At 34.3% G+C, this 16,032-nt stretch overlaps 1 protein-coding gene across 3 annotated transcripts in view; it reads right to left on the minus strand.

The window, feature by feature from the left end:
• Positions 1–269: 269 nt before the first annotated feature.
• The window catches only part of GABRB2 (gamma-aminobutyric acid type A receptor subunit beta2), a 112,527-nt gene continuing 96,764 nt past the window's right edge, over positions 270–16,032 (minus strand). For 2 of the 3 annotated variants that reach the window (XM_081932588.1, XM_081932587.1), the window contains one exon: positions 270–7,279. In XM_081932588.1, coding sequence (XP_081788714.1) covers positions 6,932–7,279 — 348 coding nt within the window. In that variant the 3' untranslated portion in view covers positions 270–6,931. Of the gene's footprint in view, positions 7,280–11,302; positions 11,354–16,032 lie in introns of all 3 variants that reach the window. The other variant, XM_081932586.1, reaches the window with a different exon arrangement.

Raw genomic sequence — 16,032 nt, forward strand, 5'->3', positions numbered from 1 at the left:
AAGGTTTCCAAATGCCCCAGTTCTTACGTCTATATTCGCTCATCTCATTCTTTCCCACCTATTTTTTTCCATGGGTCACATTCATTCAAAATGTGCATTTTTTCTAAAAATAATTTCTATCCCCTCCCCCCCCGCCGCCCCCATTATCATTGTTGCAGCAACCTCTGGAATTCTGCTTTCATACTCACCCACAATTTAGCTGATACTGATTCATACTTTTTTATATGTTTGCCCTTTCATTCACAATTAAACCCATGTCTTCAATCATTCTACAGATTTATTATACCTTTCTTTCACTCACACACCCCAACATATCCATTTTTCTTGTATGCCTCTCTTCCATTCCGCATAACAATCTTCCTTCCATATGTCATGTTCATCATAATCTGACGGTCACAGAGACATTTATTTGCTGCTCCTCATAGCTTTGGTCAATTAAAGTTTTCACATAACACTTTTTATAGTACAACAAGTTACCAGTTTTAGTCGTGCCACATGCAGCAGTCCTTATTAATGATATGGACTAGCAATAAGTTTGGGCACAATTTTCCACTTTGCCGCAAGGACAGCCAAAATCTTTTCAAGCACTATTCTACACAAGCCAGACTCTCTCCTATCCCCTTACCAGCCACCATACTATTATCCTTAAAGGTATATGTATGGGTAAAATCTTCATGAAAGCTGCATTGCATGACATTGTGTACACCGAAGAGAGTGAACAAATGAACTATTTTGGCCTTTTACTCGTGTGGGAAAACATTAAATAAAAAAAACAAGCTTCTCAGACCCAACAAACCATCTTGGATTTTGCAGCAATAGGGCGATAGGTTTTTTTCCCTAGCCATCATGGAAAGATTATATCTTATAAATATAAATAATAATAAAAATAAATAGATTCATTTATATTTCCTTTATTTATATTTTTTTAGTTTAAGAGTTACACACTAGCCAACATTATTATATATTTACATGCTGAAACTGGCTGTAATAAGTTTAGTTTCAAGAAAATATCTCTTATGTGCTATTCAATTTACAATAATCATTTTACTACCTCTGTTATTCCAGAGGTTAGCAGTCCTTCTGAGAAAAAACATGAAAATCTGATGCAATGTTATCCACTAATATTTTGCATTTTCTAGCCATTGGAAAATGTGCATTATGTGCATATTAGAAAGGCTACAAAGTCATTAGTAAGTCTCATGATTACTACATTATGGAGTAAATAGTATTAGGTTAAAAAAAGAGGAAGAGGAAGGATGCAAAGACAGTACTAACAGAATCATTTAAACACCCATGCAAATTAAAATTGTGAAATCTCAAAACATGGTCAACTATGAGTTCTTAGATGTCTTAAATGCTTGCATGAACTAAAACTATATGATGGATCTTAAATGTATTCCCTGGTGAATCCTTCAATGACACTAACAATGCAAACATATATAATGCTGCTGAATTTGAATTAGAGAACGTTGGTGATGAGCAAAACATTTAGAAGAAATTGAATTTAACTGTAGGTATTTGGAGTTAAGACTTAAAATAATAACATTAATATAGATTCATTATCAAAATACTTAATTTGACACATAAAATGTGTTGCATATAACCTGCAAAGTTAATCTACTCCACTTTATCATGAATTAATTAACTTGGATTATAAATACCATTGGTATAAGCTATAACATGGTAATTACTTATTAACATTTTATTAATTCCTCAAAAATTCTCTTCAACATTTCCTAGTGCATTTTTTTGTTAAACTTTACCTTTGGTGTTAAGCAATATATTGATAGAGTTCCCTTTAAATATATTTGTTTAAGTAAAGATTCTTTGGCATTGGATGGATTGGGTTGGGCTGGAAAGGAACAGAATGCTAAACAATGACAGACAAATCTCTTTGTACCAGACAGTTTCTAAAAGACAGTGGGAATCCTCATGCACACAAGGAATGTGCATGATGTCTTTCTGAGAATAATATTACAGTCATGAGAAAACTGTACTTCCTTAAATCTATATTATATCCATTTCATTTTTTTGGAAGAGGAAATCAACAGTAATATTTCTGTGTCTGGATAAAAGACTGCCATTGTGGCCCAAACGATAGGATTTTCTGTTTCTCAACCTGAGCAACTATTTAAGATGTGGGGATTTCAGCCTCCAGAATTTCCCAGCCAGCATGGGTGGCTGAGAAATTCTGAAAGTTAAAGCGCACTTATCTTAAAAGTTGCTGAGACTAAGAAGTAATAAGATATTCTATTAAGGACTCATGGTACACTAGACAGACTACTCTCTAACTACAAGTATGGTCTCTTTAAGTCACTTGATAGCTCCAACTTTTTGCAGGAGTTCCTTTCGGTCACACTCCTTATTTAATGACAATTCTGAAGTCCTTTCAGAATTTCAGACTTAGTATTAATGGAAATCAAAAGAGGCTCATGAAAAACAAAGGCCGCAATTCTCAAACTGTACGTAGCTCCAATTTTCTCAAGAAGCTCTGCAGAATTAGCAGTTGCCTTATTCATTTCAATATCAGACACCCCACCCCCCAACAAAAACTCTTCACTTGGAGCACTTCAGAGATGCTAGTATAAACATCATACCAGCACAGCTATTTTGAAGTATCCACATACCCTTGAAATTTCCATGTGCACCAGAGTCAATGGATAATGGTACTCATTAAGCATTAAGCAGATGAACTGGTTACATTGAGACTGATTTAATCATTTAATGCCAATCTTATTATTTGTAATTTTGAAATTGTCCTCTGAAATCCATGTCTTATGCAAAAGGGTGTTTAAATTGTTCTGCTAGAAAACTGCAATTACTGTACTTATTTTTTAAAAAAATCACTGAACAAATACTCTTTCTATTGACATCTCATTTACAGCTTATTTAAATATTTACATGATTTTAGGACACTAACCTAAACCATAAGTAGAATCAACTTTTTGCCTTACATTAAAGTACAAATTAGAAGTTAAAAATGTTAAGAAATCTGATAATATTTACAGGTTGTTTTTTTAATTACGATTGTTCACATTGTATGACTTATGTACAAGATAGCAAAATGTTATGATCACTACTTTTAAACTATTGTACCTGTACCTTCTCCCCAGAGAAATATGTCATAGTTTTGCTTTTCCTATCTAGGTATTAGGACTTTAAAAAAAGTTAGTGGAGATGCTTTCGTTGAAAAAAAATAAACAAAACAATGTGAGAGTTATCCTCTTTTGAGATGGTAAAAGATACAGTACTATCGCAATATCCACTGTGAAATGCTTCATAAGATTTATATGCATTAATCTGCTGATATAGAAATGCCCAGTTACCCTGTATAGTAAGATTTTAAATACATTAGTAATTTATGTTCTCAAAAAAATATTCACATATTGGTTGACTATAGAAACACAACTGTTATTAGCTTATTCCTTTTGAAATACCAATGCAAGATTCTAGCTCAAACCCAAGCAATTATGAGCAGTGCAGAGGCTGTAGGTCTGCAATGCTAATTAAAAAAGTAAGTTGGACTGGACTTGATGACAATGTCTCTAGCTCAGCCCTGATCTTTCTCTCAGGAGGGTAAAATAGAGACCATGTCTCTTAACAACTCAATTTCTCCTTTCTTGAATCTGCTGGTGGCATCTCAAATTACCTCTCATCATTCAAGAATGATGGCATCCTATTAAGAATGGGCAGGGGGACCTGGATGGAATCTGGGATTGTTGTTTCTTTCAATCATATACTGCTTCTTTTAACATCCCTCTATAGCACCAAACAGATTTAACAGAAGATGTAAATATGGTCCTGCAATTTTATTGTAGCCGCAAATGGTTGCAGGAAATTGGAATTTTGAACTGTCCCATCAACATAAGACAGACACCAGTGTCAGAAGCTGTAAATATGGAGACAGCTTCTCCCCCACATTATTCAGCAACCTACCCACTTGGTTTACATATCAATGGGCACATATCCAGTTCTATGCACAAACTGGTTTCACTAGATTAGGAGACCGTGTAAAAATGCATATGTATGTGTGTGCATGTCTATGTATGTGTAGGCACGCACACACATAAGATATAAACACGTATATGTGTACACATTCAAGAATATATATAAACATGTGGAAATATGTCTTTATTTGTATCATATACGTAGATAATGGTCTGAGCGTGGCTTACTTAAATTAATTTCACTAAGTGGGAAATTGAAATTAAGCTTATTTTTAAAAAGAAAAGAAAAGAAAATATATATTTTACCTAGCAGGCTCATTTTCCTAGATATATTTAGCTGGCTAGCAATATGTACTTGCTCTCATGTTATCTATGCATTGTGCTTTTGTCTGGCTGATTTTATATATTAGAATGTAAAAATTCCCAGGTGTGTCTTTTAATGCTATTATTCAAACTTTGCTGAAAGTGTTCAGAATGACATTGATTCTCTCTTCCCAGTCATTTAAGCTACCATGTCTATAGAAACATAGCTTTTCTTAGACAAACATAAATATGGCACATGAGTTTTAGTTGGAAAATGCATATTAAACTTAGTAGCAGTCATATACAGAACATATTTACAGAGCTTTAATCTGACAGTTATGGTTAAAACTTTGCCATATTATATAATTGTAATTTTATGATGAATTTAATATATGAAGAAAAAACACCTTAATTGCTGGCTAGTATGTATCCAAAACCTGAAAAAAGTAATAATTAAAGGAATAAATTATTAGGCAAAACATGGCTCTAAATAAAACCAAACCAAAGTATATTTCAGATAAATTCAACGGTAATAGCTTATTTCAGTGTCCTTTATGAAGTAAACTGTGTAATGTTTTTGTCTCTACCACAGGCTGGTATTAGAGGAGATAAACCTTTTTTGTGTTATCCTCCATTTGCCCACCTTACTTTAAGCCTCATTTTAATTTAAGTTCCTCATATCTCTTTGAATTAATTTATTCAGAAATGTGATTTCTCATTTACTCCTGGAAGCATCTTCCACTTAATAACATAAATGACCTCATGGAGGTGAATATGTACTTTCTTTGTTAGCCCCCAGGGTAAAATTCACCCTCTCCTTGGAAAGGTTAGAAAATATTATGGCTTGTACTATAAACTTCCAGCTATGGTAAAGTGCAGTTTTAGGAGCTGATTCTGTAGTTTTTCTAAGGCTGGCTTGTTGAACCAATCTGAGAAGAGAAAGGATTTTCTTTTCTAATGTCTAAAAATCCCAAGGTTGATAGTTTTCACATTTTTAAAATAAAATTAATGGGCAATTTCAGCAAAAGAAAAAATAATAACATACACACGAATGTAGCAAAATCTTATTTGTCCCAAAAGATGCTTCAGAAGGGGGTCTTCTAAAACACTGCCCATCTTGTGGAAGAAAACATGACAAAAGAAAGTGTGCTCAGTGCTGTTGTGCCTGAGTCACAAGACTAGGTTTCACAAAGTGTGAAGTTCATAATTCAACCAAGTATGCTTGCAGAGAGCTTAGAAAGCTCAATTTTAAAGTATATTACAGAGAAATAAAAGAGTCCTTTGTGCTACTGAAACCATCAGCTGGAGGAAATATATACAAAGATACATATAAAAAAATGTAATTAAAAAAAAACGGAACATTTCTGGTTCCAAAAGATACTCATCCCCAACTATTATAATCCATTTATTTCCTGAAACAGGTTGATCTTCTGTTCCAGGAAGACACAGCTACATTATATGAATCCTATGTAAGTTTGAATCAATTAAAGGATAAAGCTGAACAAATGAGAGCCTTATAATTGTGGAAATAATTATATGAGGGGGAAAAAAGAGTTGGAGAGGTATTTCTTGAACTGATGATGAAAATAATTCAGTCCCTTTAGCTGGAAAATACATGAGTAGCTCTCTCCCATTCATTGTCCTCTCTTTAAAAAGCTCTAAAACTGAATGCAAAAGTATTGAGTGAAGAAGATAATCCAGTTCCTTACAATAAGCTTACCATTTTGAGGTTTCTATGTGCATATCTAAATAAATATATGAAGTATAAAAGTTATGATCTACTCAATCTCTTTTAAACATGAAGGAAATGTAACCCAAACTATTATTTAGGAAATATTTTGATGATCAAGATTTGTAATTTGCATGATACTTGTGGTTTACTTGATCCTTGTGTTTGACAACATTTGGCACAGCTTTCTCTGTTGCAGAAAAAAGTAGAAAGCACTGAGAGAAAACTACCTATGAAGAAACTGCCGGCCCACTCTCATTTGGCACTTATACATAGAAGGCTCCTAGATATATTTAATGGTATACTGTTGGACATATTGGCCATCTCCAACATACTGTAGTTCTATGATTCACATCATGGTAATCAATATGCTGACTTTACAATATCTCAGTTAAACACTTCCCAAATATGTGTAAGTTGCTTTCATATTTTCCAAAAAGAACTCTTAATTCAGTCAACAACTTGATGCATGTCTTCATAGTATGATGGCAGGCATTACTGTAGCTTCAAATTAACATTAAAAAGATAAAATATGAGTATGATCTTGATTTTGATATCACTGTATTCTTTCCATTCAAATAATGCTGTTTAACCCAGATGAGCATAGAAGCAGAAATTGCTCTGAGAATGCAAACCTAACTTTTTAGCTTCCCGTTTCAATATCATCCAAAAATGAAATGACCAAGTTTCAGGTCTGTCTCCAAACAACAAATGCAATTATATATCTTTAAAAGCCAGATTGTATACATTTGTACTGTAACTTGATAGGCTTCACAGTTGTGCAAAAGAAATCCAAACATTACTGAACAGGTTATAGAGTGGGCCAGCAAATAAGGTGTTTTAAAATAATTTGTCCTGAATAGATTTTGTTCTCCCTAAGTCCCACATTTGGCTGTACAATCAATTTTGAAGAGAAATCCAGTTCTTGATATTTGTGTGGCTTTCTTTGTTTTTAGTTCACATAGTAAAGCCAATAGACAATATTGAAGAAAGAAAAAACCACCGGGAAGAATATGCGTGACCATCGATCTATGGCATTTACATCAGTCAAGTCAGGGATATTAATTTTCAACTGAGAAGCACGTCTCCTTAACCGGCTTTTCTTTTGGGCCACGTGCCGTTCCAGAGCATTACGGCCAAAGCTGTGTCTTGGTAAACCAGCCTTCCGATACTGGATACTTGAGGTATCATAGGCCAACATCGTGCTTCTAGGGTCCCCAAGCCCTATAACAGCTTCAGAGGCAGCCATCTCATTTTTAATTTCAAGCGTGCTCAACAAAATGTTCTCGTGTGGGTCCATCTGGAAAACAGAAGAAATTGTCTTAATGTGTGAAATGAGCTACCAAACTCTACCAATTATTAAAAGACTGGATCTAAGCCATTAAACACTCAGTGCTGATCAAAAGAGAAGCATACACAGCAGGGATATGCGGTGCTTCAGATTTGAAGTCCACTAATGCTTTGGTGCATTAAGCTTCTATCTCCTTAAAATAGCTACATCCTTTCTTGAGACTGCAGAATTGCCATGCAATTCCAGCAGTTTTAGACAAGACAAAATGTGTGTCTCAGAATTTCCAAAGTCCCCTTTTGCTTTCAAATCTGAAACACTGCATAGTCAGAAAACGGACATAGGCTGGTAATTTTTTTTATAGCTCAGGCAAATAGATTATATGACACATTTCAGTAGCTTTATCTGGTTACTGAATCTCAGAGGTTTGTAGTTTTGCCACTGTGAGCTAATATTTATTGGCCTAATCATTTAGTTCTGAACATCTTAACAGTATTTTTAATGAGCTCAAGAATAATGTAGCATGAAATAGTGCAAGTATTCACCTACTTTCCTCAAGACATTTGTTATATTTGTTCTGTTGTTTGCATGCAGGGCTAACTCCATTGAAAATAATTTTGAAACATGCAATTGGGTGGATGGGGGCTTACAATGCTCACTTTGGTATAAAGATAATTAATTTTTCATTGTCAGAGAAACTATTTTATGTTTACACTGGCACCATCAAAGTTTATTACTGAGGATACCACTGAGAAGAAAATAAAATAAAATAAAATAATCAATCCTGGATCATATTAATGCAATTGCTAGGCATAGAATTTAGTTGTAATTCAAAAGCCAAAATAACCAGGCATTCATTTTATAGCAAAATCATATTGAAAGTTAATACTATTTTTAAAGTATTTTTAATTAAGAGAAAAGCTAGTTTTTTGTAATGATTAAGGTTAGAAATTAGGAGATCATGAGTTCTGATCCTGCCTTAGGCATAAAGGCCACCTGGGTGACCAGTCACTTTCCCTCAACCCTAGGAAGGAGGCATTGGCAAACCACTTCTAAAAAACCTTGCCAAGAAAACTGTAGAGACTTGTCCAAGCAGTCTCTGAGAATCAGATACGAATAATGGGAAAAATAAGTGAGGCCAGGATTATCAATATTTCTAGTCTCATGTTTTAGCAAATGCTACTCTCTGCTATTCAGAAGTAAATATGGGTTATACTTTCATTGTCTGTGAGTTATTAAAAATAGCGCCAATCTTTATCTATGTTAGGAAAAAGTTTATTCTCAGTATGTAATAATTTGATTTCCAGTTATCTAAGCTTTAAATGTATTTTTCAAGTTAAATTTATATTAAACTTAATGTTGATACACTGCGTATCAGTTTAGAAAACTTTTTGCGTTGTATTTGAAAACAAAAGAATTTAGAAAGATTTTATAATGTTTGCAAGTCATCTTAAGAGATATCAAACTGACTCACATGATATGCAACAAGTTGGTGAGAATGGAGCAGTTCAATCCAATTTCCTCAAAACTATAGAATGCGTTGCCTCTTAATTGGCTTGCTTTTTTAATATCTCAAGATTAAGAAAGAAAACAGTCAAAATCTTTGAAGGACTGCCTTTCTCCAATGGCCTTTTCCAGTCAAATCAAGACTGGCAGAAGGGATGTGCTCCAAATCCTGTCTTTCAGCTTACGTCATCTTGTGGGACCCAGGAGAAACATGCCTTTTCTGTCACAGAACTTGCCCTTTGGATATGCACACCTCTGGGATAGTCAGACAACTCTTACTGCTGACCTTTCAGGAAGCCGTTAAGGTTGTTTTCCCAGTCATGCGGGTGGGGAGGTCAGGAGATTTGGCAAACACGTGATGTGCTGATTGATTGGTTTCCTTTTTTGTCATTTTAAGCTTCTAATACTATTTTGTTATCGTGTTATTATTTAGTATTATTTTAACTTGTAAAGAACTACAGGCCCGGAGTTATATTTGTGAGATGGGCAGTCATACAAATCAGATAAAACAAATAATCTAATCATTGTGGACAAAATACTACTACTCCAAAAATTGGCTCTAGGAACCCTGGTGATCCAACCGTGCTGAGTGGATCCACATATCTAAATAGTCACACACATCTCAATTAGATATGCATCACAATGACAAAGCTGTGTATCACCAGTGCTTTGTTTTTAAAAGGGAGTACATTGGGAAGACACATGGATGAAGGGACGTATGCTTGAAAAAATATTCTCATCCATATTCCTGGCAACCTGAAAACTTGAGATCTGCAAGCAATTGGTTTGGTAATAGATGAGTATGTCACCTGCCTACTGCCGTAGGAGACAGTGGCATAATTGCTTTATATCAGGGTCCACAAAACAAATAAACGTTGCATCAGTCTCTCAGAAATATTCAAACAGTACTATGTATTGTGAATTTTACAGACAATGTTTCATGCATTTGCAGAAATGTGTACATTATTATTATTATTGGGTTAAATATGACATTGTCAATTATTAAATTGAATTTGATAATTCTAGTCAGAATGTCTGGGACTGTTCCTTTATCATTTCATATGAAACAAACATATTGAGAACCAAGCATATCATGTCTGCATTCCCTTAAGAACTGTATATGCATAAGCATAGCCAAGTCATTTTTCAAGACATTACCGCTTCATCCTTGAAACCAAAAGTCAGCTAGCCACTCCCAAACAGGTAAATGGGTAGCAATGATAATATTTACACAGTACAGACAAATGTGCCCAGTATTTCCATGTGAATTTCATGGAACTAAACACTGAAGAATTCACCATTTGCCAAATGGTAAATTAGTTAAAGTTTAAGTCACTATATTGAAACAGTTTAAAAGGAAAAAAGTTAACTCTGGGGTACAGTTGTGAAACAAATAACATTTTCATTGATACCAGAAATCATAAAAGAGGAGTATTGGTTAATTTGGGGAAGAGTGGTTAGGTTGTATGGAGGGAATCATACAAGCAGGGTGGGCAAGCTTTCTGAAAGTTTATTTTTATTTTTTAATTTCCAGTCAATGTCCAAACTTTTAACCAATCTTCAGCCTTCTTTAGATCTCATAGTAAAACATATGTGTGTGTGTGTGTGTATACACACACACACGCAAAGGAATCTGAAAATTTTCATATGACTCTGAAGCTCTGAAGATTTGTATAGCTGCTACAGAGATGCAATTTCAGTTAACACAGTATGAAGCTGACATATGTTTAAATAATTTAGAAGAAAAATATTTGTTTTGAATATCTCATTTTGTATGATTCATATTTTATTCTTGTAATCAATTTTCTGCAATCAAACATTTGTCAGATGATACTACTATTTGAGAAGGCTGGAGGCATCTACTTCTCTTCTAAAAACACACTGGAAATCATTTACTAGCAGAATATTAGTAATGGATGAACTTCCATAAGAAGATAGAAGTTTTGTATTTTTCTTTATAAACATTAAACATATATCAGTTTCCAAAATAGGAAGTAAATTCAATTGATGGAAAGCAAATTGAATCAATTTTTGAAGTTGATAGGTGTTTTTGATTAGGAAAGTAATGCTGAACAACAGAACAGGTTCACCCATTTCTAATGGAAATGTATGCTTGTAACAAAAGAATAAGCTTACAATACAACAGTGAAAAACATTTATTCTGCAGGCGCTTTTCATCCAGAAGGATCCCAAAGCGTTTTACAGACTTTAGAAAGCAACATCACTTCACCAAGTGCAGAGTCATCTGAGGCAAAAATGTGGGTGCTATCTAACATTGCCAAACAATACAGTGTAGTTCAATATAGGAAATGAAGAATGCATTATCAGTTAGAACTAGGTGGTGATTGGGTAAATGATGTGGAGATGATTCAAAAGAATGAACACCCTTTGCAATTCAACCAAAGTTGGATAAGATCTTGGCATGAAGATGCCAGGTCACAAATAATGTGCCTTTGGGTCTGCAATGAGTTCAAGCTCTCAGTTTTACATCCCTAAGGATAAAACCATTAAGAAAACAATAAAATATACCTTTGTTGAATACATTTCTGGACAATGATATGTGCCAATTATTCTTCTGTCCTGTAAGTTAATAAAATCAAAACCAGTTTCCTTAGAAAAAAGCAGCTGTTAGTTTTCATTAAAAATTAATGCACTATAGGCTATTATTGTAAACTATGCACACTAATTAAAAGCACAGGGCAGTGTGAGCCAACAAGCAGCAGAAGTACTGTAGGTCCTTGTTTTAGAAATGCTGTTGTTGTCTTAGCCCTGACACTGTGGACAACATGTATTTGTAATGGAAGCAAATATACGTGAGCGTATATATGCATGTATACACATGCACACATAGATATATCCAAACTGGTAGGCATTGAAACCAGCCCAACCCTCTCCCCTCAACATATGAATTGAAATGATGTGAAAATAATATTAAGAAAGTGCTTAAGGGTTATACAGCAATAAAACACAGACTTTAGATGTAGCATAGGATAATTCCATAGGAAGAAAGCTGAAAAGATAAAAATGAATGAATGGGGAAAACAAAATGATGAAAATATAAAATGAATACTGTATTAACACTCAAATTAGTAGTCATGGAAGCATCTTATAATCATCTTAAATCATTACATGGTAAATAGCACAAGTGGAATTTACAGATAGACCAAAAATCAACTATACAGTACCCTTAGGTACTGCTGATTTTTTTTCTTTATATTCTTACTTGGAAAGGAAATTCCAATCAGTTCCTAGAAACTCCAAAATGATGGCTAGCTAAAGGAGATGCATGTAACATTTTAATATATTGACGAGATGAGATCTAATATCTGAAACTATGTTCATTTATAACAAAGGGAAGTAATTATTTTTCTCTGGGAGTAATTTTACATAGACTATTATTTTCTGCCTGGCTGAAATTTCTGCACTGTTCACTTTCTTCTTTAATATCAAATATGCTAACTAACATGCTAAGACATGTGAACTATACCGTTTTGTTGCTTGCAAAACATAGGCTGAAAAATCAAACCATTCACAGAATTTCATCCTGAGGAAGAGAACAATAAAACACGTGGGAGATGTATGCAATATTTAAATTGTCTATCCCCTAATTCAAAGTAATAGAGGCTTTAACTCCAAATTGTTATAGAGTATAATTGAAGGTGCTAGTTAGTTGTAAAGCACTATGTAGCTCAGGGTGTGGGTATCTTTAACATTATCTGTTACAGGGAATGCAAGCTAAGGGTCTCTAGTCACTGAAAAATATAGCCAAAGGACCCCTACAGTCTCTGTGGGAGTTCTCCTTCTGTGTAATGTCTTGTCCTTTGAGACCTTCCGGCCTTGCAGAAGCTGGCAAAGATCTGTCTGCTCTAGAAGACCCAGGGGCCTGAATTATTATCACTAAGTGTAGTTTTAGCATAATATTATATAATACCATTTTAATTATTATATTTATATGTATTCTATCATTTGCATTATTTCTTGCTTTTTACACAGCACAATGAAGCAGCTTCCTAAATAAAATAAATACACAAATCAATTGCCCCTTTCCTAGCTTTAAAAAGATTTTCCTGAATGCTATTTGTTTAAAATTCTAAACTTATTTACAAATACTATTTGGTTTGTCTTACCTTGCTGAACAGTTCTAGAACTGAATGGCAACTAGAGACCATTAGAATCAAAACAGCTTTTGTATTCCTTTTTTGGTATCAGCCCATCTATTCCTATTAGACAATTTATTGCAATATCCTTTTACGCACTGCTTTACAGATTTTTGGCCTATCTTTTACATAATTAAAATACATTTTGAAATAAAACTTAAAAGTTTAAAGTCCAATTGCATCCTGATTAATTGTTCTAACAGTCAGGAACTTTCTCCTTAGTTCTAAGTTGCTTCTCTCCTTGATTAGTTTCCGCTTCTTGTCCTGCCCTCAGGTGCCTTGGAGAATAGTTTGACTCCCTCTTCTTTATGGGAACCCCTGAGATATTGGAACACTGCTATCATGTCTCCCCTAGTCCTTCTTTTCTTTAAACCTGATCTTCTCTATGCCTTCTCTTCCCTCTCCCATTCCTTTTTTATCAAAAATATACCAAACCATTGATCAGAGAAGATAGAAGGATTATCATAAAGACCACAACAGGTGTTATCTAGTACAAACCAAAATAAAGAAACAAAATGTGTCATCATCATAATGCAAGCCCTCGCTGTTTGTGCTTACATCCTCATTTCAGAAACAAGTATATAGGTTATAGGCTGTGTGTTCAAATGGATTGCCATCCTTTCCCCCCTATGTCTTGTGTACTACTTATTAACATCGTACATAACAAAGCCACTTTCATGGTGTCTTTTCTGCTTAAATAATACTCTGTTAAGGTAACTATTTCTTTAGTTGATTTATTAAAACTGCTCAACTCAAAAACTATTTGGACAATATGTCCAATATGTATATTAAAACTCTATTAAAAACACATGACTGTTGGAACTAAAATAGCACTCCCCAACAAGCAAAAAACAAAAACCTTGACAGGGCTTTCAAAGAATCCTAAGCCTCGTTCTGGGAACAGAATCAAGTCTTAAGAGACTTTTAGAACCCCAGGAGAATGGGAGCCATGTATATCTTCAGACAGATGCTATTCCAGAGGGTAGGGCAATTTTTAGAATAATTCCCATTGGAAATATATTTATGTTCTTTCTAATAGACATAATCAAGACATAATCACAGCTTGGAGTGCAACCTAGCAAGCCCAATGACTGTTCTAGTCTCCTAACATTTGAATTGCTGTTCATGTTTAGTTGTATCTGACTTGGCTTTGCCCTAACTACCCAAACTGACTACAGTTCCATAAGACAAGGAGCTACACACACACACAGAGAGAGAGAGAGAGAGAGAGAGAGAGAGGGAGGGAGGGAGGGAGGGAGGGAGAGAGAGAGAGAGAGAGAGAGAGAGAGAGAGAGAGAGAGAGAGAGAGGAAGGTCTGTGCAAAAAACATTCTTGAAGATAAATTGGGTCCTGTAGGCAATCTTTCAGAAAGACAATTGTACCATCTGATTCATTTCAGAGATTCTTCTTTATATCACTATGCACAATTATTTGAGAACAAACGCTAGACTGCTTAAAAATGAGGTGATCAAGTGTAGAAAGAGTTAAAAAGGTACTTAGATATGGATCCTGAAATTTGACCATAGCTGAGAGATTGAAGACATTATCGACTTTACTTCCAAAGAGCCTGAAGTTCTAAACAGAACATTTCCTGAACCTTTGAATGAGGAATATTTTTAAAATCAAATTATTTTGAATTTGAAACATCATGTTTTCAGCATGAACCCCACTCTTATTTTAAGCATTTGGGAAGTATACAATTCTCAGAATAGCAACATTTTACACTTGAAGCAGCTGTTTCCCACTCAAAACAGGCTGCTTTGATCCAAAGCATTTGTGCACCAGTATTTTATATGTAAATGTAGACTAAAAAAATTCCTCAGAGATAAAATATGTTGCCTGAGAAGAGTACTGTTGTGGCAAGAAGTATTTAATTTTCCAAATGTACTGGAAGATAAACTTTCTGATGATGTAAAAGGACGGTTATACTTTAGACACTGTATGTGAATGTCCTAGTGTTTCTCAACCTTAGCAAACTTTAAGAGAAGTGGTCTTTAACTCCCACAATTTGCTGGTCAGCTGTACTGACTGAAGAATTCTGGGAATTGAAGTCCATCCCTTTTAAAAGTTGCTGAGGTAAGAAACTCTGTCCTAGGACGAAGTAAAAATGGAATTCTGGGATCATTCTGATGCATAAAGAGTCTTGCAGAGCTGATTCAACTTTTTTGATGATGTCATCAGGATTTCTGTTGCAGAGATATGGTGAAGCTACCATCTATATTTTCTGGAACAGTTTACAGTTTGCCACCTCATATTATAATCTTATCACATTCTTACATAAGGCTAAGGAAAATAGCAAACAACTGTATTCAGGAAACTGATGGTTCAGAGCAAATTCTTATGTAACAGTGAGATATAATGATCAATAATGTTTTTAGTTTTTTTTTTTTGCAGCATTAAGATTGCAAATTCAGTGTGGGTAGCATGGAACAAGTAAAATTCATTTATTGAATAGTATCTTTAATTCTACAACCAATCTTAACTTCTTTGTTATTTTTTGAACCATGTAGACCAATTTTTATATGATGAAAAATTCAACTTCATCCTGGGAATTTATCTTTTTTTTTGGGGGGGGGGGGGAAAGAATGTTAGAAAAAACAAATGCCAATTAAGATTTAATGTGTATTATTCTGATGCTGTATGAGACAACCAATGAAATACAGTTCAACACAATGCAAGTATTGAACTAGAAAGCATTCTTTCTATGAAAGATGCTCATTGTCTTTCCTTATTTTGTTTATTGACTGTTATACTTTAGACACTGTATCTTTATCTTTATGTCCTCTGGAGTCTCACAATAAAACACAATCAACAATGTAACACATATAATTTGGCCTCCCATCTAAAAGAAATCCTTCCCTGGTTTTATGGTTTTTAATTATGCTGCATCCCTTGTCCCAAAGGTTTGGAAAAGTCAGTCTTATTGCTTGCTAAAATGATTGAAGGAATATGGCTGTCCTAATCTTAGTTGAGAGAGCAGGCTATTTCAAGTAATTTTCATCTGTACCTCTATTCTGAGTGGTCATTTATCTTATTTTATAAAGGAGAATCCTCTTATTTGAAATCAAACCAAATGTAATATTTAAGCTCATGAATAAATAA

This window comes from Natrix helvetica (assembly GCF_964273705.1).
Source record: "Natrix helvetica genome assembly, chromosome: 1".
NCBI lineage: Eukaryota > Metazoa > Chordata > Lepidosauria > Squamata > Natricidae > Natrix > Natrix helvetica.